The sequence below is a fragment of the Artibeus jamaicensis genome, unplaced genomic scaffold (genome assembly GCF_021234435.1).
Source record: "Artibeus jamaicensis isolate MK-2021 breed Jamaican fruit bat unplaced genomic scaffold, CSHL_Jam_final scaffold_1019, whole genome shotgun sequence".
Lineage (NCBI taxonomy): Eukaryota > Metazoa > Chordata > Mammalia > Chiroptera > Phyllostomidae > Artibeus > Artibeus jamaicensis.
The window spans coordinates 12,524,209-12,552,192 of NW_026522025.1; the positions used below are offsets into that span (position 1 = coordinate 12,524,209).

Below are 27,984 nucleotides of genomic sequence, written 5' to 3' on the forward strand. Positions count from 1 at the left end.
CTATTAGAAGCTGTCTGTCTCAAGAAAAAAATCAAGCTAGAAATGTATGTTTTGTAGAAAACCACAAATGAAAACCCATAGTACACATTAAACCTTTATTTCAGAAAATTAGTATTAATTAATTCCCTGAATTTTGTACTATGGTGTCTGTACTCAATGAATCTCTACAACTAAATATTAAAATTACTCTGTTCTTTTACCTTGTATTTAATTTTCACATTTTAGCACCCATCAGTAATATTAGGTGAGAAATAATAAAAGAATGCTTTATTTAAATTTTCACCCATTCAATACTTTTCTAAACAGTTTTATTATTGTAAGAGGATTAGTCAAATCTCCTCCTATAAAATCAATAGCATTAATCTCAATTTTTCCATGGAAGAACTTATGTTTTACTATATATTTCCAATTGATAAGCAGGAAGAGTTTTAAAGTCTCTAAGAATAACACTTGCATCAGTTATCAAAGACTGTTAGTAAATGCTAATATATCATTAGGAGTCATTAGGAGGTTTCTAGTTACTTAACAGCTACTTTCCTTTATTTCATTCAATTCTAGTTAAAAGGCTATCTGGTCTTTTTCTTGCTAGGTTACATATGACAAACAGTTGTATGCTTGACTCCCTTTAGATGCAATTTTGCAAAACTGTAGTAATAAACATACCATCACTAAATATGGGCTATATTCAAAATTGTTTGTGGACATTCTAGTAAGGCTCCAGAGAGCCCCTTCGGTAACTAATGAAGATAGCTTACAACAAATCATAACATTTAGAAGTATAACCAATGATGATGATGATGATAACATTCCCTTATATAGTATTTTTAGGGCTAGGCACTGTTTTTTTATAAATGTTACATATGTTAACTAATTAATTTGCACAACTCTGAGGTGGTCACTCTTATTTTCATTTTACAGATGAGGAAATAGAGGCATAGAATGACTTACATAATTTATCCTCGGCAGCCCTAAAATTAGTGGGTGGCAGAATCAGGCCCTGCTGGCTGTGAAAATGGTGCTCCTACCCATGATGTTATGCTTATTTATTAACAGATTAATCTAAAGTTCAAACAGGTCTAGGCTAGTATCATGCTGCTTCTAGATATACATACTTTGTAGCTGACACACATCTCAGGCATCATTTGGTCCCAAACTAGAAGTTAAGATTTGAAGAAAATTTTGATTGACCCAGAGAGATTCAAATGATTTGTGTAAGGTGTCACATACATGTAGTAACTTTTTTCTAAAACAGTTATTGCTAGAACAAGTTGGAGCTTGCAGGCTAACAGGCAAATCGAATCTTGGTATCCTCTTAATTAACCAAATTAGTATTAGTAAACAAGTGTGGAGAACAAAGAAGCCCTTTAGAGAAACAATTGATGAAAAATAACAAGGTTAATGGTGCTTATTAAATTCAAAATACCTTTACTGAGTCCTATGGAAGAAAATATAACATTCTTAAAGTATTACCTATAATATTGACTAGAAAGGTATCAATGAGAAAAGTGGAATGGCTTTTTATCAATGAGAACATTAAAGAGTCAGCAACGGAACAAGTTTTAAAATCTTTTAAAAAAATTGATTATACTAATTACAGGTGTCCCATTCCCCCCCCAATTCCCCTTTGTCCTGCACACCCCCTTCCCACCTGCACTCCCCCTCTTTAGTTCATGTCCATGGGTTGTACATATAAGTTTCTTGGCTTCTATATTTTCTATATTATTCTTAACTTCCTCCTGTCTATTTTCTAACTACTATTTATGCTACTTATTCCCTGTACCTTTTTCCCCCTCTATCTCCCTCCCATTCCCCCTCTGATAACCCTCCATGTGATCTCCATTTCTATGACTCTGTTCCTATTCTAGTTGTTTGCTTAGTTTGTTTTTGTTCTTGTTTTAGGTTTGGTTGTTGATAGTTGTGAGTTTGTTCCCATTTTACCATTCATATTTTTTATCTTCTTTTTCTTAGGTAAGTCCCTTTAACATTTCATACAATAAGGGCTTGGTGACGATGAACTCCTTGAACTTGACCTTATCTGAGAAGCACTTTACCTGTCCTTCCATTCTAAATGAAAGCTTTGCTGGAGAGAGCAATCTTGGATGTGGGTCCTTGCCTTTCATGACTTGGAATACTTCTTTCCAGTCCCTTCTTGCCTGCAAGGTCGGTCTCTTTTGAGAAATCTGCTCACAGTCTGATGGGAACTCCTTTGTAGGTGACTGTCCCCTTATCTCTTGCTGCTTCTAGAATTCTCTCCTTCATTTTAATCTTGGGTAATGTAATTATGATGTGCCTTGGTGTGTGCTTCCTTGAGCCCAACTTCTTAGGGAGACTCTGAGCTTCCTGGACTTCCTGGAAGTCTACTTCCTTTCCAGGCTGGGGAAGTTCTCCTTCATTATATCTTCAAGTAAGTTTGCAGTTTCTTGTTCTTCCTCTTCTCCTTCTGGTACCCCCTATGATTCGGATGTTGGAATGTTTAAAGTTGTCCTGGAGGTTCCTCAGGCTCTCCTCATGTTTTTGAATTTTTGTTTCTTCATTTGTTTCTGATTGAATGTTTCTTCCTTCCTTCCTTCTGCTCCAAACCATTGATTTGAGCGCCAGTTTCCTTACTTCCACTGTTGGTTCCCTGTATATTTTTCTTTACTTCACTTTGTATAGCCTTTGCTTCTTTTTTTATTTAGTGGCCATACTCAATTATTTCTGTAAGCATCCTGATTACCAGTGTTTCAGACTCTGCATCTGGGAGGTTGGCTACCTCCTCATCATTCAGTTCTTTCTCTGGAATATTGCTCTGTTCTTTCATTTGGGCCAAATTTCTTTATTTCAGCACACCTGTTATGTTGTGAGGGGCAGAGCCTTAAGTATTCACCAGGGCAGGGCAACCCACATTCTGGCTGCATTGTGGCAGGTATGTGAGGGAGGGGTCAGAAAGGCAACGATACTGCTCGCTAGGCTTTCCACCTGCTTTCACGAGACTGGCAGCTTCTCCTGCCCCCCCACCAACCCTCACAGGTTTTTACATCCAGAGGTTCTGAGGCTTTATTTTCCTGTGTTGGAACACTGGGTTGTGAAGTCTGTCTCGCTCCTCAGTAGTTCCTCTTGATTTACCTGCACATGAATGTGGGATCACCTGGTCTACCAGCTGACACCTCACCCACCTGGGCTGCCAGCTGCTCCCTTGCTGCAAGTCCTCTCCACCTCAGTTTCCCGTCTCCACCCCTCCTACTAGTCTGGATGAATGTTTCTTTTTTAACTTCTTGGTTGTCGCACTTCCATACAGTTCGATTTTCTGGAAGTTCTGGTTTTTTTTTTTTTTAAGTTTGTTGTTTCCTTCTTTTGGTTGTGCAACCAGGTGAAGCATCTCTACCTACACCTCCATCTTGGCCTGAACACAGAGCTTCTTCTATCATTTCTCTTCATTGTTTTAATCATATTCTGTTTATATTTCTGTGCTGTTACATTGCTGCAATCTGAGTGATTTCTACAGATCTACTGTCTAATTTATAAATATTCACTTTTACTATGCAAATTTGTTGTTTATCCTTCTATCCTAATTATTAAAAAAATAACTCTGATGCATTTGGGGGAGTAAAGATGAGCAAAAAGATGTAACCGTCTTCCTTTCTTCTGAAAGCATAACAGTTTGGAGAAATTTGCTAAGGGATGGGGAGGGCAGCAAGGTAATCACACACACACACGAGATAAATGCATGTGTGTGTGTATACATACATAATACATACATCTTAAATGTATAAGGTTGAATCAGTCACCCCATTTATGGTCCATGCAGAGTCTAAGTAGAAGGAAGACTCAGAATCAGATTTTTCTTCCTTTTATAGCTAGAAATGAATTTAAATTTAATATTAAGTAAATTGTTCACACACCACATTGTTCAATGTATATTGAATGTACATATAAATATCTAGAGAAAGGGTATTCCAGAGACAACTGCAAGTACAATGTTCTTGTGGTAGGAAGGGGCTCAAGCATGATTAACGAATAATAAGAAAGAATGGCTAAAGAAGTGTAAACTTGGGAAGGGGAGTAGAAAATGAGTCAGGAGATATGCTCAGGTATTAGATGATGTATGGCCGTAAAAGTCATGATAAGGTTTTGGATTATACCCCAAGTGTGATGGGAAGTGAGTAGTAACTCAAGTGTCCTTGAAAATGTTAGATAAAAGTCCTATTTAAATCATACCTTATATTTTGTACAATATTTTAAAAATGAGGATTGTTAATAGAAATTATGACTTCATTAGGAACTTAAATTACTTCATAAGAGTCAGGCTTTTTAATTTCTAAAACATGTATAAGATGACATAATCTGATATAAGAACCTAGACAGAACTCTCTTACTTTGAGACTTCTGTATATGAGATATATATATATCAGAGTATATAAAACACATCATGTATAGTTTAATAAAAAATTATAGAGTGACCCAGTGTAGCCATAATATAGGTTAAATTGAATATTACCAGCTCCCCAGGAACCCTTGCTATATGACTTTTTAAAAAAGAGCTTACTTAGTACTATAATCTGATAATTATCCACTTAAATGTCAACTGGAATCATGTGACCAATCTTTTTACGGGCAAAAGGAATGTTCCCTTAAGTCCATATTTAATTTCAACATGGAAATTGAGTACATATCCACTTAGAACCTATTCACATTTCAATATGGAAATGTACCATCTCAAAGGCACTACTTTTTAATTTTAAACAAAATATATATCAAAAATGTATAAAAAACAGAACTATAGAACTTGAAGAAAATGTGTACACCTGCATACATTTTTGTGAAAGCAAACCTAATAGTAATAGCTTCAACATAAAAAGCATTAGATTAAAGTAAAATAAAAGTCACTTGAAAGTTTAAGATCTCATTATGGATTTCATTATAACAAATTAGGTAAAATAAGACTTTTTTGTTTCTGTATAGCTTCTAGTATATGCTTAGCACTCAATAAATGTGAAACAATAAAATATGAATTAGGCTAATCATATCTAAAATATATTTTATTAAATTTAAGCCTACTTAAAATTTTATATTATAGAAACTTGACATGTCACTGATTCATAACCTTTTTCAATATTAAAAATTAAACCTATGAAGTCTAGATTGCTATATATTTTAAATAAACATTTTAGCAATAAACTACCAGAGAAGAACAACTATATGTATGTATGGTCAAATTTAAACTAACAATATTTTAAAATAAAACATTTCACATTAAATTAGGTTATTTGCTTACAGAAAATTCTGCAGATTTTTTGAAAATGAATTTAAAATAGTAAAGGAAGAGAAGGGAATGAAATGTAATAAAACCAGCAATATAAAGATATACAAAGTGTGGATAAGACTAAATGGACAACATGTATAAAAATAATGTTTAGGAGTATCATTCTTAAACTGCATAGTGCAGTGGTACCTGAATTATGTGCCCTTTAATTTATGCACATGATGGATAGCTTGTTAAGAGGCACATCTGTAACCATTATAATTGATAGTAGCTGAAGGCAGTCAGGCCATAATTTCTATTTAATAGATAGGACGGTAAAGGAAGAAAGTCTGCAGTAGCATTTTAAAGTAAGTACCTACAAAGTTTACATTTATGTCCAAAGTAATATCTATATTCTAGCCTTTTCTATGTTGAATTCTTTAAGAAGAGAAAAATCAGCTGCAGTAATATCCATATATTATTAAATAAAAATTTTGATTTAACCAGTAACTAGAAATATATTATAATAAATGAAAAAGAATGTTTAACTAACCATTTGATGGTCCATTTTTGTGCTCTTGTTCTTTAGACCTTGTGGGAGAAGCAAATGGGCTCAACTGACAAGTTCCAGTTGTTGGAGAATAATCTGTAACACTTTTCTTCCTTGTGATTTTTGAAGGGCCAAATGACTGGAAACAAGCATTAATTTGGGACAAAAATACTATGTTTAGTTACAGATATTTGAAAATACCTTTGAGAACTCACAAAATTCAACCAATAGTGTTTTTCTTGTTCTTTCTTTTAGACTTTAAACATACTCAATTATCACCTTCAAAATGCACACTACTTTTTAAGTTATGTATATATTTTCAGTTTCCCTATGTATATACTTTGTATATATTTTAGGGCATCTCAATTGTTTGGTATTTATAAAATTTTAACATTAAAGAGTTACTACCTTCTGAGACAGTACTTCCAAACTAATTAGAGATGGCTGACTCTCCCAATTATACCCTGACTTTTACTATTAGCGGAACTTGACATACAATTATGGGGGTGGGCCAGGAGAACTCTGAGATCTCTTACTAAATCCCATAGGGAAATCCTAGGAAGGGTCAGTTCTGTACTAAACCTTCACAAAGTTGCTTTGTCACAGACAGTCTTTTGCCTTCCTGATAATCAAAGTAATGTCTAAATAATTGAGTATGAAATTTAAGGTCTTTGAGAATTTGGCCTATCCTACACTAATCCCCTCTGTAGCTTCCTCCTCTTTGTCTTCACAGGCCTTGTGCATATTTCCTATTGAAGTTAGCACATTTTTTTATGTTTTTTTCCTGCCCCATTAAAATTTGAGTTCCTGAAAATATCATTTCTTTGTTTTTGTACCCTAGAACTCAAAAAAATATGTGATAAATGAATGATACATAATTATACACCTGAAATCTATAAAATTTTGGTAACCAATGTCACCCCAATAAATTCAATAAAAGTCCAATAAACTTGGCCAAGCCACTATATACATTTGTTCCTTAGTTCACTTATCCAATATTAAATGGCACTTACAGTTCAAGTATCTGGCTATACACACATGGGCCCTAGCCCTCTCAATCTTATCTTCCCTGGGACGTAGTCTTTCTTTGGTTTGGGTCTCCGTTCATGTCCGCTTTCTCCAAACACCATTATCACACTATTAATTGCTTGTTCTTCTGAATTCCCTTTAAACTTGTTTTCATTAGTAAACAATGCTTACTAATTACCCAGCACTTGCTAACTAATGTGTACAAACAAACAGAAGAAGTTGTTCTGGCCCCAGACACAGCAGTGAAGGGGTATTAAGGTAGTGTGTGTGCTAAGGAAATCGAGACAGAAAATCAAAGCAGGCTGCAGTAACCTCACAGCACAACTTCTGTGAGGGGGCAGGGTGAGGCTTAGATAAGTGAAAATAAAAGGTATGAAAAACCTGAAATCTAGACATAAAACAGATAATATAGAGTGTTTGGGGGATAAAGGAAAGGTCTGAAGACTCAAACGCTGTCAACATTATGGAACTGAACTTTAGTTTGGTAGCTGTCTTGAAATAGTTATTTAATTTTCCAATATCAACTACTCTTTATTTTCAAGACACCATGGCAGAAATAGTGGCTGTGTCCCACTTTTCAATAATCTTGTTATTAGTTCCCAAATCTAATGCATCAATTTTTTTATAGTTAAGATTTTAAATGAAAAATACTTCTTTGTATTGAGGGAACAAGGGCATTCCATTCTTTATTTTATGTACCCACAGTAGCCACAAATGTAACCAATATCTTTAAAAAAATCAAACTATTATATCAAGTTATAACTCTAGCACAATCTTTTTTTTGTAGGGTGAAAGGGTTTTAGGTCTCTTTTATCAGGTAGTTATTATTACCTCTCCATCTTGAGTTTTCACCTGTTTATATGTATTCAGTCATAAACTATGACATTTATCCAATCCTACCCTACTTTCCCAAGAATTTATTGCCCAGAACTATTTCACTGTGTATGTACAAGAAATGAAAGTCACTACCCTAATGTACATTTATGTCGATCTGTTTTCCTATTTTCACCAAAAAATTATTTTTTCCAATTGCCAAATATCTAAACATTGTAACTGTAGATCATACATTTCTCCTTGAAAACAATTTTCTAGCTTTCATAAAATAAGTCTTTGTGTGTGTGCATGTGTGTGTGTATGTGTATATGTTTTCCTTCACCTTAAAAATACTGAGTCTCTTGCTTTCTTTCTTTTTTGGTCATCTGTGTTGTTTAAAAGAAAAAATGTCTGTCCACAATTATTATGCACAGTAATACATACTTTCCCACTAAATATTCCTCAGTAAATAAAGAATTTTTATATATCTGCCTACTGATATATATGAAGGCATAACCTTACTCTAAGTTTTTCCCCCCTCTGAAAGTTGTCTGAAGATATACTTTTAAACCTTAAAAATGCTTGAAAGTGACCCTACAATTGTTCTGAGAATTTCCATTCTACCATCCCCAAACACTGAAGGACTTGGCCTACTGATTAGTCTCCCACAACAGGAAAAGTTATGAAGATGGGATTGTCAGGCCAGTTTCAATGGTTTTTCCATACAAACTACTTGTACTGGCTCATGCCATGGGCTTTCCTAAAATCTCTCAAACAGTGTCTGGCCTCAGGAAGCCTCGTACCTCTTGTTAAGTGGCTGCAGACCTGGCAAGGCTTGGCAAAGCCAGCCTTGATTTGCAGCTTAGCCTCTCCTGGGTACTTCCAAGCCAGGCACAAGTCACAGCCATCGGCAGATCGCTTTGTAGCTCAGGCTGGGTGGCCCTGGACAGGGCACATACAATGACAGACTTCAGCTGACACCTCCTGGGAGGCCCCAGAGCCAGCGTACACAGTGAACAGCCTCAGACCACACCCAAGCACCACTCGACCACCTCCACAAGCTACACACTCAAGCGGCAGACTCAGGGAGCATCTGAGATCTAGTGGTGTGTGTCACTGGTTTGGCTCCAATAAACTCATAAAAATTCTCCACAGGTTTGGCATCAATTTACTTGGTAGCTGGGAAGAATCCAAAGTAGTACACCCAGGACCACCCCATGGACCTGGTGCTAGGTATAAGCAAGGTCCCATTGTGCCCCACCAGCTCCTTGCCTCCCATCAGGTGAATTTGGTGAGCTCCCAGAAGACAAAGACTTTAAAGATTATTGACTACCACCTGGTGACATGGTTTACTGGAAAGGGCATCTAATAAAAGGCACACTCCAACCTTGTTGGAAAGAATCTACTCAGGTGCCTAACCATGAATGAACATCTATGCCTGTCCAAGATTCCTTGAGGATGAGGAGCTGCTGACCCCAAAGGGAGACAGCTATCCCAAGACATTAATGTGGCCTGTATATCTACAGATTGATACTGAACTCAGAATCCATTTTGTGTGATTGTCTTTATCTGTCTGCTAATGATATTAGTCATATTAATAGTTATATTTGTCCTCTGAGTTTTTTCATTTAGTCCAACTGTTTATGATTACTGAACGTGTATGAGATATCTGATAATATGCTTTTCATGGCTCATGTCAATATTATACTAAATACCAAATACAGCCCTGGCTGGCATACTCAGTGGATTGAGCGTGGGCAAACCAAGGGGTCGTCAGTTCGATTCCCAATCAGGGCACATGCCTGGGTTGTGGACCAGGTCCCAGGTAGGGGGCATGGGATAGGCAACCACACATTGATGTTTCTCTCCCTCTCTTTCTCTCCCACTTTCCCTCTAAAAATAAATAAAATTCTTTAAAATGGTGGGGCAGAACAGTGGGCACAGGAGCCTCACTGCAGTGAGTCCTGCTCCATAGAGTTGGTCCCTGCAAAACAGATCCTCCACAGTGGTCATGGCCAGCCAAGTGGCCTCCAGGTAGATCCCTCCCATTGATGTGCCCACAGCAATCAAAGCTCAACTACAACAGGAAAGTGAATGCAGCCTACAGAGGGTTTGTACTTGGACTGACCAGCTTGGATGACTGGATGGCCTGTGCCACTGGGCCCTACAGAACACTTACTACATTAGGCCACTCTAACAAGACCAGGAGACTTAGCAGCTCGACTTAATACCTAGAAGCCGACACAGGGAGGTTGCCAAAATAAGGAGACAAAGAAACACGTCCCAGATGAAAGAGCAGAACAAAACTCTAGAAGGAGAACTAAACAAAATGGAAACAAGCAATCTACTAGATGCAGAATTCAAAACACCGATCATAAAGATGAACTTAGGTAGAGAGCAGATGAACTTAGTAAGAACATCAACAAAGAACTCTGAGAAACACGGAAATGGAACTAGAAAACATTTTTAAAAGAACCAGTAAGAAATGAAAAATACATGAACTTAAAGGAAGAATACATTACAGGAACTCAATAATGCAGTAGGTGAAACATAGGATCAAATCAGAGATCTGTAAGAAAAGAGCAGAAAATACCCAATCAGAACAGCAAAAAATAAGAAAAACATAAAATAAAAAATGAGGACAGTATAAGGAGCCTCTGGGGTAACTTCAAGCCTACCAACATTTGCACTTGAGGTGGGGGGTGCTAGAAGTAGTAGAGAGGGAGCAACGAATTGAAAACCTATGCGCTCTCCCAGCAGCGAGTAGAGGTCTGAGTTTTGAATCAGGGGTGGTGAATTCCCTACCCGCTGGGCAACCGGATGCTGGAAGAATTCAAAGGCCAAGCGAGGTGTGGCTGCTGGGGGGCATCATCCTGCTCACAGCCTCTGCCTCCTGCAGTAACACTATTCAAGACTGTGGAGCTCCCTCTTTGGGATCGGTGTTCAGACCCACCTAGGCCCACAGCTGCTCTGGCATGGTGGATGGCCTGGAAATGGAAGTCAGGGCCGGACCCTGCTGGGTTCCCTGTGTAACCAGCACTCAGCTTTGAGTTAAGCCAGTTCAGCTTCATACAGATTTACAAATGAACTCCTTGAACTTTTCCTTTATTCGACCAAGTGACCTCAGGACCTTGGTTTTGCAAGCCTTTGTATGCTACACTGAGCTCACACTGGCTGCCGCTCAGGTTGGAGGCTGCCAGCCCCAGGAACTGAATAGCTGGAGAGCCAACTGGGGTGGTGCTCAGGTGCCAAATTTTTCATGGCCGCCAGGTTCCACGGGTATGCTGCCTCGGTGTGCTCTAGTTGTCCTGCTGGGGGTGGAATGTCCCTGGCTGAGCAGGCCTCTGAGGATGTGGGGGGTGGTGGCTGTGATACTAACCAACCCCTGCTATTTGGGTAGCCTTCATGGGGAGGGGTTATTTTCCTGGGAAATTTGCAGACCTGCTGTAAAAGATAGTTCTTACTTTTATTCTTTTCATAAAGACATTGTAAAACAACAAATCATTGAATTTGAATGAAATTGAAGAAGGTGATTCTTTTACCTCTGGAGTTATAGAAAAGCACATTATGAAATATACTTGAAAACTGCATGGATGTATTTAAAAAAAACAAAGAAAAGAAAACCTATGTGAAAAAGTAATCACAGAAAACTTTCCTAACCTGGTAAAGAAAATAGACATACAAATCCAAGAAATGCAGAGTCCAAAACAAGATTAACTAAAAGAGGTCCACACCAAGGCACATAATAATTAAAATGCCAAAGGTTAAAGACAGAGAATCTGAAAAGTAGTGAGAGAAAAGCAGTAGTTACCTATAAGGAAGCTCCCATAAGACTGTGAGCTGATTTATTAAGCCAGTCCATGAAAGATAAATACCATATGATCTCACTTTTATATGGAATCTAATGAACAAAATAAACTGATGAGCAAAATAGAAACAGAGGCATGGACACATGGAATTGACTGAGTGCTGTCAGAGGGGAGAAGGGAGGGAATACTGGAGGAAAGAAGGTAAACAGTGTGGGGACTGCCTGAGGGAGTCGGGGGTGCTGAGTGGAGGTGGGCAAAGGGAGAAATGGGGACAACCGTAATAGCATAAACAATAAAATACAATTTTTAAAAAGAGATAAAAGGAAAAAATCCCCCAAACCAAAAAACCAAGTGTCATCCTAGTATATGAGGTTTTATATTATATATATAAACTATTGCTGCATATATAAATGTTAATATAAACTGTTATCCAGAAAACTTAATTTCAAATTCTTCGTGATATACCTTTTCAAGCAATGTAATTCATAATAAAAGCTAATTTGAAAAGAAAAGGAAAGTCAGCTGATTTCTCAATGGAAACTTTTGTAGGCCAAAGCGTTTGGCATGAGACAGTCAAAGTGAGGAAAAGCAAGGATCTACAACCAAGATTACTCTGCAAAGCTATCATTTAGAATGGAAGGGCAGATAAAGTGCTTCCCAGACAGAAAGCTGAAGGAGTTCACCACCACCAAACCATTATTACAATAAAGGTTAAAGGGTCTTCTTTCAGGAGAAAAGATAAAAAATATGAATAATAAAATGGCAATATATAAATATCAACAATTACTTTAAATGCAAATGGACTGAATGTTCCAATCAAAAGACATAAGATGGCTGCATGGATAACAAGACAAGACCCTTGCATATGCTGTCTACAAGCAACTCCCTTCAGATGGAAAGACACATGTGGACTGAAAATAAAGAAACAGAAAAAGATATTTCATGAAAATGTTAACAAACAAAAAAGCTGGGGTAGCAATACTTACTCCAGACAAAATAGACTTTAAAACAAAGGCTATATATAATAATACACAAAGAAGGACCCAGCAGCTCCACTTCTAGGTATTTATCCAAAGAAACCCAAAACATTAAATCAAAAATATATACATCCAGGGACTTCTGGCCAAGATGGAGGCGTAAATGGAGACATCATTTTGGTTGTGCCTCCTCGCACAACCAAATTGAAGGACAACAAAGATTTAGAAACAAAAACACAACCAGAACAGACAGAAAATTGAACTGTACCAAAGTCCAGCAATGACAAACCATTCACCCAGACCGGTAAGTGGGGCGGAGTTGGTGGTCGGTGGAGAGGGGTCCTGGCAGGAAGAGGCGGTGGTTAGCAGAACCAGGTGCGGGGACAAATTGAGCAAACCCAGTGAAACACGCCAGGTGGTTGGCTGACCACGGATACACACCTGCATGCAGATAAACCAGGCAAAAAACAGGCAGTGAGACAGACCACACAACCCAGGGCCCGAGCGACAGGAAATAAAGCCTAAAAACACCAACTGGAAAAACTATCGGGGGTAGAGGTGCCAGGAGAGGCTCCCAGCCTCACTGGAGAGTTTGCTGGAGAGACCCACAGGGTCCTAGAACATACAAAAGCCCACCCATCTGGGAACCAGCACCAGAAGGGCCCAATTTGCTTGTGTGAAGTAGCAGAGGGGACCAATTTCGAGAGAGCTCAGAACAAGCGCCATTGTTCCCTCTATGACCCTGTGCCCACATACAGCATCATAACCTAGCCAGGTGAGTTGCCCCATCCTGGTAAAGACCTAAGGCTCCACCACTCATACATAACAGGCATGACCTGACCAAAAATGGCTCAATTAGAAGAACAAATCAAAGCCCTAAAGCCAATACTTTTAAGCAACTAAGAGACCTTATCAGATGCACAAAACACTGTTGATCAGGATGCTCATAGAACTGGTTGATTTTGGTTCCAAATTTGATGAAAAAATGAAGGCTACACTAAGTGAAATGAAGGAAAATGCACAGGGATCCAATAATGATGAAAAGAAAACTGGGACTCAAATCACTGGAATGGACCAGATGGAAGAAAGAAACAACCAAACAGAAAAGAAAAAAGAAACAAGAATTCAAAAAAAATGAGGAGAAGCTTAGGAACCTATAGGACATCTTTAAACTTTCCAACATCCGAATTATAGGGGTACCAGAAGGAAAAGAGGAACAGCAACAAGTGGAAAACTTATTTGGACAAATAATGAAACAGAACTTCCCCAATATGGCAAAGCACATAGACTTTCAGGAAATCCAGGAAGCTCAGACAGTACCAAAGAAGTTGGGCCCAAGGAGGAACACACCAAAACATATCATAATTACATTACCCAAGATTAAAATGAAGGAGAGAATTCTAGAAGCAGCAAGATAAGGGCCCAGTCACCTACAAAGGAGTTCCTATCAGACTGTCAGCTGATTTCTCAAAAGAGACCTTCCAGGCAAGAAGGGACTGGAAAGAAGTATTCCAAGTCATGAAATCCAAAGACCTATATCCAAGATTGCTCTATCCACCAAAGCTTTCATTTAGAATGGAAGGGCAGATAAAGTGCTTCTCAGATAAGGTCAAGGTCAAGGAGTTCATCTTCACTAAGCCCATACTATATAAAATGTTAAAGGGACTTATCTAAGAAAAAGAAGATAAAAAATATGAACAGTGAATGAACAGCAAACTCACAGTTATTAACAACCACACCTAAAACAAAAGCAAACTAAGCAAACAACTAGAACAGGAGGAGAGCCACAGAAATGAAGATCACATGGAAGCTTAGTAACAGGAGTGGGAGGAAGAGAGTGGGGAGAAGGTACAGAGAATAAGTAGCACAGATGGTGGGGAGAAAATAGGGAGAGGACAAGAGTAGTATGGGAAATGTAGAAGCTAAATAACTTATGACACATGGACATGAACTAAAGGGGGAGAGGTGGGTGCAGGGGGAGTGTGCAGGGTGGAGGGGAATGAAGGGGGGAAATGGGACAACTGTAATGGCATAATCAATAAAATACATTTAAATATATATATATATACATCCATATGTTTACTGAGGCATTATTTACAACATCCAAGATATGGAAGCAACCTAAGTGTTAATTAATAGGTAAGTGGATAAATAGATAAGTGGATCATAGATAAATGGTGCACCTATACAATGGAAAATGACTTAGCCATAACATAAAAGAATGAAATCTTACCATCTGCAAACAACATGCATAGACCTAGAAGGTATTGTGCTGAGTGAAGACAGACAGAGCCAGAATTATTTCACTTATAAGTGGAATCTAAAAAACAAAAATAAACAAACAAGGAAACCAGAAACAGATTCATAGATACAGAAAACATTTTGATGGTTGCCAGGTGACAGAGGGCTTGAGGGATAGATGAAAAAGGTAAAGGGATTAAGAAATACAGTTGGTAGTTACTCATGGGGAGCGGAGAAAGTACAGCATAAGGAATATAGTCAATAATATTGTAATAACTGTATATGGGGTCAGATGAGTAATAAATTTACTGGGCTGATCACTTTGTAAGTTACTTAAATGTATAATTACTGGGTTGTATACCCGGAACTAATATAATACTGTATGTCAACTGTAATTGAAAAAAAAATTATTTAAAAAGAAAAAAAAGACTGAGATTTGAGAGATTAGCATTCTTCCCACTCAGCAATGATGACTGCTACCTACCAGATCCTTTAGGAAAAAAAAAAATAGGAATCAGGTAAGTCAAAACTACTTCTTTAATAATTTACAACTGCTTGTGATACTTACTGACTCCTTAGAGGTATTTACCACAACTATTAAAAAAAATTTCTATGACCAGACCAAATGCCAGTACACTTTTTTGTAAGAAGGTCAAACCTTGTACATTCATAAAACTAAGGTTTGGACATTGATTTTTCTGCCAAAAAAAAAAGAAGAAAAAAAGAAATGAATTTTCTCCCCATAATTTCAAATATATATGATGTTCTCCATCAGTATCTTTCACAAATTGTAGCTTGCTTTGTCACCTTGTTTAAAGCATATTCTACCAAATAGATGCCTGAATTTTATTGATTTTTACCTACTATAAACAGTCTTGAAAGTACTAACTAAGGCTTCCTTCAGTATGATTTATGGAATATTAAGGATGAACTACACTATCATTGAAATACTTGACACAGGTACTATAGGTTTTTGGACAAGCAGAAACAAAAGAAAAGTTAGGGCAGCCAAAGGAAGATAATTCTTTATAAACCTCTACTGGCTTAATTAGTTACCTCACCTAAGATATTATTATGAATAACTAGTACTAATTATAGAATTTACATTAGAAAACTCTAAATATTAGCTGTCTCAAAAACTTTTCTCGATTTGGATCTAGGGTTCCTGGAAGAGTCCTTGATACCAACAAACTTCTGATCAGCTGCCACAATTATTGTCCTTAGTGGTTCTTGTAATATTGTGGTTTTGTTATTATTTATTATTTTCATGGTAGTTACGGAGAATAAAAGCATCTTGAACGTACCTCAGTAATCTTACTGGGGTAGCAAGGAAATAATATAGCCAATATATTAGATCTGTGGTGATGGAAATGTTCTATTTCTTGACTGGGTATTTGATAGAGGTACACATCTATTAAAACTCACATGGAATTGTACAATAAAGATCTGTGAACTTCACAATATATAAATTTTACTTTGATAAAAAAATTTAATAGAAAAAAATTAAAACTAGTTAAAGATTGCATAGTGTTTCTTTTGTGCTCATTATTGTACCTTAAATTTAGGATATGAACACATTAATTTTAATATTACATATGTCCCTACTCTGTTACTCTCTTCCACTGTAATCCTGAAGAAGTTTTTAATGAAGTCTTTACCATGGCTATTTCCCATCATCCTGCATATGTCCTCATATTTTTCATAATATAAAGTGAATTCTACCTCAAACATAGTGTTGTTGGTTTTTTAAAAATCTGTTTCATTGTTCTTTAGCTATTCTAGTGGGTGGAAATGGTATCCCTATGTGGTTTTAATTCGTATTTGCAGTGATGCTGAACACTTTTTCAAATGTGCTAATTATCCATTTAAAATTTTTGTGAAATGTCTGTTCAAGTTTCTGTACATATTTTTTTGCACTGTCTTTTAAAACTATTTATATAGTGTAGGTACAAGTCTTTTGTTAGATATATGCATGAAACATATTTCCTTCTCAATCCATGGCTTGCCCAATTGTTTTCTTAATGGTATCTTCTGAAGAACAGAAATTTGTAACTGTGATAAAGTTTAATGTATCAACTTTCCCCCCCCTCTGGTTAGTATTTTTGTGTTGCATGAAATTTTGCCTACTTTTAGGTCTGAAAGATATGTTTATTTTCAGAAGCTTTATGCTTTTGGCTTTTACCATATACCTATGATACTACAAGAAATGAAAAATCATACTACATTAATAGCAAGAAAAGAGACTGGATCAATATTTAAAAAACTTAAAAAAAAAAGAAAAAGCCAGGACCAGCAGCTTCACTGGTGAATTCTACCAACATTTAAAGAAGAACTGATACCAATCCTTCTCAAATATTAGGGAAACACCCCCTAACTCATTCTAGCAAGGCAATATTACTCTGATGCAGGAACTAGACAAATAAATCACACACAAAAACAGTACGGACCAATATCCCTTATAAATATATACACAAAAATCCTTGGCATACTGCCAAGCTGAAATGAGAGACAAATGAAAAGAATTATATATTATGATCAAGTGGGATTTAACCTGTGTATGCAAGGTTGGTTCAATATATAAAAAACCAAACAATGTTATACACCATATTAAGAAGATAAAGGAAAAAACCCACATGATCATCTCAGTAGATGCAGAGAAAGCATTTGACAAAAATCCAACATCCTTTCATGATAAAAATACTCAACAAACTAGGAACAGAAGGGAACTTTCTCATTCTAATAAAGGGCACCTAGGAAAAACCTAGAGCTAACATCCTATTTAATGGTAAAAGACTGGATGCTTTCCCCTAAGATCAGGAACAAAACAACAAAGTCTGTTCTTGCCACTTTTTTCTCAACATTGTTCTGGAGGTTCTAGTCAGGGCAACAAGCAAGAAAAATAAATAAAAGGCATCTGATTAGAAAGAAAGAAGTAAAGCTACCCATATTTGCAGATGACATTATTTGATATATATAATATCCTAAGTAAAAAATTAGAGCTAATAAGTTCAGCAAAGTTATACAAAATATGATCAATATACAAAAATCAGCTGCATTTCTATACACCAGCAATGACTAATCTAAAGTGAAATTATAAAAACATTTACATTAGCACCAAAAAGAATAAATACTTAGGAATAAATTTAACCAAAAGAGTGTAAGACCTGTATACTCAAAACCACAAAAAAATTGCTGAAAAATATTGTAAAAGAAAGCAAAAATAACCTGTTTTCATAGTTTGGAAGAATTACTGCAGATTCACGGTAATATCTACCAAAATTCCAAATAACTGTTTTTCAGACCTTGATAAGGTGATCCTAAAATTCATATGGAATTGCAAGGGACACAGAATAGCAGAAGCAATCTCAGAAAAAAAAAAAAAAGAGAACTCACATTTCCTGAGTTCAAATTTACAGTAATTAAAATTTGTTTACTTTGAAAATTTACAGTAATCAAGACAGTGTGGTAGTGGCATAAGGACAGGTCTGAAGATGAATGGAAAAGATCTGAGGGTCCAGAAAAAAAAAATCAGTATATTTATGGTCCACTGATTGTCAACAAGGTGCCAATGCCATTCAATGGGGGAAAAGAGCTTTCAACAAATAGTGCTTTGACAACTGAACATCCATACCATGTACAAAATTTAACTCAATTAGGTCTTTGACCCATATATAAGAGCCAAAACTATAAAACCTTTGGCAAAAAAACATAGTAAAAATTTGTGGTGCCCTACATTATGCAACAGTTTCTTAGCTACAACCCCCAAAACACAAGCAATCAAAAAAAAGTTAATGAATTGGATTTTATCAGAATTTAAAACTTGTGATTTAAAGCACACTATCAAGAAAATGAAAGGACAACTCACAGAACTGGTGAAAATATTTGCAAATCATGCATCTGATAAGGGTATAGTACTAAAAATACATAAAAAATCTTGTAACTCAACAGTAAAAAGACAAATAAACCAGTTACAAAATGAGAATGAATTTGAATTGATATTTCTCCAGAGAAAATACAGATAGCCAGTAAGCACATGAAAAGATGCTCAGCATCATGAGGGAAGTGAAAATTAGCACCAGAATGAGATACCCACTTCAGACCCAGGAGGGTGGCTAGAATCGTAAAGTCAGATAACAACACGTGATAAGGATGTGAATAAACTAGAATTCTCAAATACAATGTTAGTGGGAAGGTGAAGCGGTGCAGTCACTGTAGAAAAGAGTTTGGAAGTTTTTCAAAAAATTAATGACAGATTTACCATATAACCAGCAATTTCACTACTAGGTATATAATCAACACAAGTGAAAACTCACACACAAAAAAGAGATTTTATTTATTTATTTTTAGAGAGGGGAAGGGAGAGAGAAAGAGAGGGAGAGAAGCACCAATGTGTGGTTGTGTCTCGCACACCCCTCAACTGGGGACCTGGTCCGAAATTCTGGCATGTGCCCTGACTGGGAATCGAACTGGTGACCCTTTGGTTGGAAGGCCAGTGCTCAATCCACTGAGCCACACCAGCTAGGGTGAACACTCATTTATATAAAAGTTTTATAAGAATGTTGATAGCATAATTATTCATAATAGTTAAAAACTGTATGAACAGCTCAAATGTCCTTCAATTGAGGAATGAATAAACAAAAGGTGATACGTTCATACAAAGTAAAATCATTCAGCCATAAAATGGAATGAAGTACTGTTAAATGTGACAACATGAACCTTGAAAACATTATGCTAAATGAAAGAAGCCAGTCACAAAAGGCACCTATTGTATGATTCCATTTGTTTCCCTAACTTGATGAGAGAAAAAGTCACACAAATCCAGGAATCACAGAGAGTCCCAACCAAGAGGAACCCAAGGAGGCCCACTTCAAGACACATCATCATCAAAATGGCAAAATTCCAAGACAAAGAGAGAATCTTAAAGGCAGCAAGGGAGAAAAAAGAAGTAACATACAAGGGAGCCCCAATAAGGTTAGCTACTGACTTCTCAATGGAAACACTCCAAGCAAGAAGAGAATGTCAAGAAATATTCCAAGTAATGAGAACCAGAGGCCTGAAACCAAGGCTACTTTACCCAGCAAGGCTCTCAATCAAGATAGAAAGCCAAATAAAGAGCTTCCAAGACAAAAGAAGTCTAAAAGAATATGCCTCCACCAAACCAGCCCTACAAGAAATACTAAAATGACTGCTTTAAGAAAAGGAAGGAAAGGAGAGAGACAGAGAGGAACACAGGTACAAAAATGGCAATGAATAAGTACCTATCAGTAATAACCTTAAACGTAAATGGATTAAATGCTCCAATCAAAAGACACAGAATAGGTGAATGGATAAGAAAGCATGACCCGCACTTATGCTGCCTACAAGAGACCCACCTCAGGACAAAAGACCTACATGGACTAAAAGTGAAAGGCTGGAAACAAATATTCCAAGCAAATGGACAAGAAAAAAAAGCTGGGTTGCAATTCTCATATCAGACAAAACAGACTTCAAAAAAGGAGCCATAAAGAGAGACCCAGAAGGTCACTTCATAATACTCAAGGGAAGAATCCACCAAGAAGACATTAACATCGTAAATATATATGCACCCAACATAGGAGCACCCAAATATATAAAGAAAATCTTAGAGGATTTCAAGAAAGATAGTGACAGCAACACAATTATAGTAGGGGATTTTAACACCCCACTATCAAAAATGGAGAGATCTTCCAAACAAAATATCAACAAAGACATTGCGGCATTAAACAGCACCCTGGATGAAATGGACTTAACTGATATATATAGAGCCCATCATTCCAAAGAAGCTAAATACACATTCTTTTCAAATGCACATGGAACATTCTCAAAGATAGACCACATGATAGGACACAAAACAAGCCTGGACAAATTCAAGAAAATTGAAATCATACCAAGGATTTTCTCTGACCACGAGGGACTGAAATTGGAAACCAACCCCAGCCCTGGCTGGTGTAGCTCAGTAGATTGAGCGCGGGCCTGCGAACCACACGATCACGGTTCGATTCCCAGTCAGGGCACATGCCTGGGTTGCAGGCCCGTTCCCTGCAGGCCAGTTCCCAGCAGGGGACACACAAAAGGCAACCATACATTGATGTTTCTCTCCCTCTCTCCTTCCCTTCCCCTCTAAAGATAAATAAATAAAATCTTAAAAAAAAAAAGGAAACCAACCCCAAAGGAAAAAACCCCAAACACCCAAAATGATGGAGACTGAATGGTATGCTATTAAACAATGAATGGGTCAAGAATGAAATTAGGGAAGGAATCAAAAAGTTTCTGGAAACAAATGAAAACGAACTCATAGCAACCCAAAACTTATGGGACACAGAGAAGGCAGTCCTGAGAGGGAAGTTTATAGCAGTACAGGCCTACCTAAAGAAAATAGAAACAGCTCAAACAAACAACCTAACCCTACGTCTGCAAGAACTCGAGGAACAACAACAAAGACAGCCGAGAGCAAGTAGAAGGAAGGAAATAACCAAGATCAGAGCAGAATTAAATGACATAGAGACTAAAAGCACAATTCTAAGGATCAATGAAACCAGGAGCTGGTTCTTTGAAAAGATAAACAAAATAGACAAGCCTTTAAGTAGGCTCATCAAGAAGAGAGTGGACACAAATAAACACGATCAGAAATGAAAGAGGAGAGATTACAACTGATACCACAGAAAGATAAAGGATTGTAAAAAAATTACTATGAAGAACTATATGCCAAGAAATTTGAAAACCTAGGGGAAATGGACAAATTTCTAGAAAGATATAATCTTCCAAAACTCAATGAAAAAGAAGCAGAAAACCTGAATAGACCAGTAACAGCAAAAGAAATTGAAGCAGTAATCAAAAAACTCCCATCACACAAAAGCCCTGGACCAGACGGTTTCACAGGAGAATTCTACAAAGCATTTAAGGAAGAGCTAACCCCTACTCTTCACAGACTATTCCAAAAAATCCAAAAGGATGGAAAACTCCCAAACTCTTTTCATGAAGCCAGCGTTATCCTAATTCCAAAACCAGATAGAGAAACAACAAAGAAAGAAGACTTCAGGCCCATATCACTAATGAACATAGATGCTAAAATCCTCAACAATATATTGACAAATTGCATCCAACAATATATCCAAAAGATTATACACCATGACCAAGTGGGATTCATTCCAGGGATGCAAGAATGGTTCAATATTTGCAAATCAGTAAATGTAATACATCACATAAACAAAAGCAAAGACAAAAACCACATGGTCATATAGATAGATGTGGAAAAAGCTTTTGATAAGGTACAACACCCATTTATGGTAAAAACACTCAGCAAAGTGGGAATAGAGGGAGCATTCTTCAATATAATAAAGGCCACATACAAGAGACTTTCAGCCAACATCATACTCAATGGGCAAAAACTAAAATCTTTTCCATTAAGATCAGGGACAAGACAAGGATGTCCACTTTCACCACTTCTATTTAACATAGTACTGGAAGTTTTAGCCACAGTGATCAGACAAGAAAAGGAAATAAAAGGCATCCAAATTGGAAAGGAGGAAACAAAACTGTCACTGTTTGCAAATGCAAATGCAAACAGTGTACATGGAAAATCTTATAGACTCTACTCAAAAACTGCTCGACCTGATAAAATGAATTTGGTAAAACAGTGGGTTACAAAGTCAATATCCAGAAATCAAAGGTACTTTTATATACTAACAATAAATCAGCAGAGACAGAAATCAAGAAAAAAATACTATTCTATATAGCAAAAACAAAAATAAAATATCTGGGAATAAATCTAACCAAGGAGGTAAAAGACCTGTATGCAGAAAACTACACAACACTGAAGAAAGAAATCAAGGAAGACACAAATGGAAACATATACTGTGTTCATGGATTGGAAGAATTAACATCATCAAAATGTCCATACTACCCAAAGCAATTTACAGATTCAATGCAATACCTATTAAAGTACCAATGGCATATTTCACAGACATAGAACAAACACTTCAAAAATTTATATGGAACCATAAACAAGCCTGAATAGCAGCTGCTATTTTGAGAAAGAAGAACAAAGTAGGAGGAATCACAATACCTGGTATCAAATTGTATTACAAGGCCACTGTAACCAAAACAGCATGGTACTGGCATAAAAAGAGGCACATAGACCAATGGAACAGAACAGAGAGCCCAGAAATCAACCCAACTCTCTACAGTCAATTAATATTCGACAAAGGGGCCAGTAACATAAAATAAACTAAAAATAGCCTCTTCAACAAATGGTGTAGGGAGAACTGGACAGCTCCATGCAAAAAATGAAACTTGAGTACCAACTTACACCATACAGAAAAATAAATTCAAGGTGGATAAAAGACTTAAATATAAGCCATGAAACCATTAAAATCTCAGATATTTCACGCAGCAACTTTTTTACTGATATGTCCCCTAGAGCAAGGGACATAAAGAAAAGAATAAACAAATGGGATCTCATCAAAATTAAAAGCTTCTGCATGGCTAAAGAAATCAGTATTAAAATAAAAAGACAACCAACTGTATGGCTACCTCAAACAAGGGTTTAATCTCCAAAATATACAAAGAACTTACACGACTCCACTCTAAGAAGACAAATAACCCAATTAAAAAATGGGAAAAGGACTTGAACAGACACTTCTCCAAGGAGGACATACAGAGGATCCAGAGACACATGAAAAGATGCTCAGTATTGCTAGCTACCAGAGAGATGCAAATTAAAACCATAATGAGATACCACTTTACACCAGTCAGAATGGCCATCATAAACAAGGCAACAAACAACAAATGTTGGAGAGGTTGTGGGGAAAAGGGGACCCTAGTTCACTGTTGGTGGGATTGCAGACTGGTACAACCATTATGGAAAACAGTACGGAATTTTCTAAAAAACTAAAAATGGACCTGTCTTATGACCCAGCAATTCCATTGCTGGGACTATATCCTAAGAACCCTAAAACACCAATCTAAAAGAACCTATGCGAACATCATCAAGTGTACTTAGAAAAAACTAGATGGCATAGCCTACTGCACACCTAGACTATATGGTGTAGCCTATTGCTCCCTGAACAGAATGTTACTGTACAAAACAACATGAGATCAAATCAAGTGCAAGAAAAAATGATGCAATCATGAGACAAAGTAAACACGAGGTGTATGAGGCTGCTGCTGGCTCAACACGCATGCTGTCTTATAGCAAACTTTTTTTTTTTACAAGTAGAAAGCATACTTGTAAAAATATTAATAAAAGTATAATAAACACAGTCACTTATTATTATGTATTGTGCACTGTACATAATTGAATGTTTTACGCTTTTAGAAGACTGGCAGCATACTAGGTTTGTTTATATCAGCGTCACCACAAACGCATGAGTAATGCACTGTACTATGATGTTGTGATGGCTATGATAACACTAGGCGACAAGAATTTTTCAGCTCCATTATAATCTTATGGGACCACCATTGTATATGAGGTCCGCTGTTAACAGAAATGTTATTTTGTGGCGCGTGACTGTGCTTATATACACACATAAATATGTTTATATATTTATAAGCAAAATTAGCAAAATGTTAATAATTGTTAAAGTTGGGTGATAGCAACATGGAAATTATGGAAGCTCGTGAAATTATTTTCTCTACTTTTGTATATGTTTACTTACAGATTTCATTAATTAAAAGGTAAAGAAGGAAGGAAGAAGGAAAGGGGAGACAGGAAAGGAGAGAAGAAAGGAGCTGATTTGAGCCAGATCAATAAGTAAACCTGCAGAATGTGTGCTATAAAATTTCCTAATGCCCAGAAGCCTTATCTTAGATAAGACAAGCTTAGGCCATGGGAATGATCAGACTGAGAAGTGTCCTACCAATGTTAATGGAATAATCTATGTCCTAATTAGCAAACCGCCCCACCTGAGCTGCCATTCTAGCCTTCTAGCAGCATGCCTACTGCATTTGCCTGAATAGGAAGTATGCTCCGCCCCCCCCCCCCCATCTGTAGCATCTGCTCCTTTCATTCCTTCTCTGAGATAGCCCGAGAGAGATTGGGTCAAGCTGGCTAGGTCTATGACCAGATAGCCAGTTGTCCCTATAAATTCATCTGGACCAGTACTGGCAGCAGTTTGTAATAAAAAATTCATCTTTGCTCACGAAAATTCATCAAGAAACTGCTTGGAGGGCAATAACTTGAGCAGTCAAACACTGTAGGTGATAATAAACTGAAATTTCCTTTACTCATCACTACCCACCAACAATTTGGGAGGTTCAGAACTAGTGGTATGTGCAGTATGTATTCTATATATTAAAGAAAGGTCACAAGGGATGATGCACACCTCTGCTTCCCCCCTTAGGACAATCATTTTTTTAAAAAAATGACTTTTGTAGACTTGCCCTAACATCATACAGCATTAATCTCCATGAAGGTTTATAGCACTGGGAACACCGGGATATGGAAGTTACCAAAATCAGTAAGACAGGGAATAGCAGTAGATCAGGATAAACAGGCTCCACTTCAACCAACGGGCATATAAAGGCCATTTCCTCTCCTGGGACACCAAAGCTTTCTTTCTTCAGCATCATATTGGTAAGGCAAAATGACCAAGTTACTGCTAGTTCCTCTGTAGCTTCACAGCAATTATGTCCTCTTAGAATTATAGCTATATGTTTTGAATGTCTGCTTTTCCTTTGCTCGGGCTAAGGCAGCCTCAGTGGGATCACTGGCATGTGGGTAGGTTCCTGGGGATCTGCCTGCTTAAGGGCTAAGGTTTTTTTGGAGTGGATGGAAGCCTAGACTTAGGACCAGTGCAAAAGCTATCATATTCAAGGTGTGAATATAGAGCTACTACCAAATGGCTAGGTAGGGAGTTCAAAAGCTGAAAATATCAGAAATAGATAAAAAAAAATAGAAGAGAAATGTTGAAGGCTCAGGCTAAGATGCTGAGAGTTGGTGTACAGCAGGCTGTGTCCATGTGGTACCAAACTAAGTCAATTGGTTTAAAGGTACAGAATTGGGCCAAACATAACAATGTATTTTCTAATACAGGATATTATCTGTAGCACTGGCTACCTTGATACATCCTAATTTGAAAAAAAAGAAGAGAAAGCCTGCCATGATGACAACTGTACTTCACAAAGAGGATAAATTCCTAAATGACCACTTTTTTCCATTCAAATAACGTTACCATCTCCCAAAGAACAGTTTTGGGGCTGGAAAGAACAGTATTTCATTTCAAGCTGGACTACTCATCTACCAAAATACCATTCTGACCAAAGAAACAGATGCAGAATTACAGTCACAGCTGCATTCTATACAGAGCGAGTTGCCTAATGGTACTCTAAATTGCTAATTACACTGCTAATGATTTTTTTAGTGGCATTGCAGTATTTTTCCACCTTTGTTTAAATTTTTTTAAAAAGCACCTAGGAACTTTTTAAAGTAGTAAACTGTTAAATAGTAGTGAGTCTTCCAAAAAAAATTCCATATAAAACCATTTCTTGAAATGGCAAGCTCATATGAGTTTTTGTGGGAGCCTATTTATTGACTAGCTATTTGTTGTAATTTACTTTCTCACCAATTTACTTGCACTTGAGATTACTGAGGCCCTAAGTATCTCAGTATTAGTGTTTGCATCTAGATCCATAATGGTAAGAAAAGATAATAAACTAACATATGTCATGATATGCTGGCACTGGGAATGTGCTATGACTAGATTTACAAAAAGTAATAGCAACTGTACAATTTTATTTCTATTGTGACAACCATGGTGAAATTTATTACAGTGTATTTTATTGTTTAATCATGCTAGCATAGCTGAAGAAGGTAATTACATTTTTGATATAAAAATGCTTTTAATGTTTTTATTTCAGATATTATAGATGGCTAGAAAATGTATATTAAAGTATTGCCATTGTTCCATATTGCTTCTTGTGCATTTAAGTGGCAGAATATTTTTCTACATATAGGAAATTAATTTCTACCAAATTATTTCATAAGGTTTCTAAATAATTTGCCTCTTAAAGGAAAACCTCCAACTGGCCAGGAATTTCCATACATTAGATTTATAAGACTATATTATATGCAGGAAATGATGTACCAATCACAATTATGTCAAAATGTTTTTTCATTATTTTTATATTTAGTAAGGTAAATTAGCTGTTTAAAAATTAAGAACACAATCTTCATATGCAATTACAAACTTGTTAAGTAACTACTTACATTTACTTCCAAAGGGTCATCCAATTTCAGTGATCTTTTAACACTGCAAACAAAATATTTGAAGAAACCTTAGATTTGCTATGTTTTAAGCAGCCAAATATTTAAGAGTAATACATATAAAGATTCTAAGTTACTTTCATGAAGTAGAATACAATAAGAAAGCAATTTTTACAAAACGGTTTTTTAATAGCATATTCAAGGTGGAATCATAATTAAACATTTAAATGGTTCTTTTTATGCATTATGTGCTTATATATGCATTATGTGCTTATATATGCATTATCATACAATTTAATTGTTAAAGTCATATTATAAAATAATCAGTAAAAGTTACTATTTATGTGTTTTAAAATACCACAAATAAAAATTATATCTAAGAGCAAAATAACTTACATACCTTCAATGGAGATATTGAAGGAATATTATTTGTACAAATAATGAACTTAAAATAGAAGTATGAGCAAGGTGAAAAAAGTTATACACATTTTTTGTAGCTTTAAACATGATTCAGTGCTACCAGACTAGGACTTGGCTGAGGAACAGATGCTCTATGTCTTTGTGAGTCCCCAATCCATATGAAACTATTTTTTGTCTCCTTCACTAAACCGATTCAAGAACATGCCAGGCTCGCTCTGTGCAAAATCTGTTCTGCTAAACTGGATGCCCAGCTGTTGGTGACAATGCTTAGAAAGGAAAGCTGAATATTTATAATACTTTATTTCATACAGCTGTCTTCTAAAGAGCAGTCATCAACATTTTATTGAATGCGGATTAAATGCTCAAAGGAGAAAAAGGTCAATATAAATTAAAACAAGTTTTCCCAATGACAAACACAGAGATAAAAGTACTTTCTTGATCTGTGAGAGAAATTCTTATTTAAAATATTCAAGAATTTGAGCATTAGGAAAAAAAGGTTGTAGTATAAATAACAGTTACAGCATAGAAAACCAAAAACTTATACATCCTAGAAATCACTTTTCATAAATAACTGACTACTGACTTTTCAACAAGTGACAGGAGTGAGAAAAGTAAAAGGGATGGACAATTTATAGTAATTAGTAGACAGTAAATATTAAATACAAAAATTTTATCCAAAAAGGGTTCACTTAAATTTGCTATTA

General features: G+C 36.4%; 1 protein-coding gene across 3 annotated transcripts in view; it reads right to left on the minus strand.

Annotated features, from left to right (window-relative positions):
• The window catches only part of ITGB3BP (integrin subunit beta 3 binding protein), a 57,988-nt gene that overhangs the window by 20,863 nt on the left and 9,141 nt on the right, over positions 1-27,984 (minus strand). For 2 of the 3 annotated variants that reach the window (XM_053655511.1, XM_037136263.2), the window contains 3 exons: positions 26,864-26,906; positions 14,633-14,719; positions 5,775-5,910 (listed from right to left, as the gene is read on the minus strand). In XM_053655511.1, coding sequence (XP_053511486.1) covers positions 5,775-5,910; positions 14,633-14,635 — 139 coding nt within the window. In that variant the 5' untranslated portion in view covers positions 14,636-14,719; positions 26,864-26,906. The remainder of the gene's footprint in view (positions 1-5,774; positions 5,911-14,632; positions 14,720-26,863; positions 26,907-27,984) is intronic. The other variant, XM_053655510.1, reaches the window with a different exon arrangement.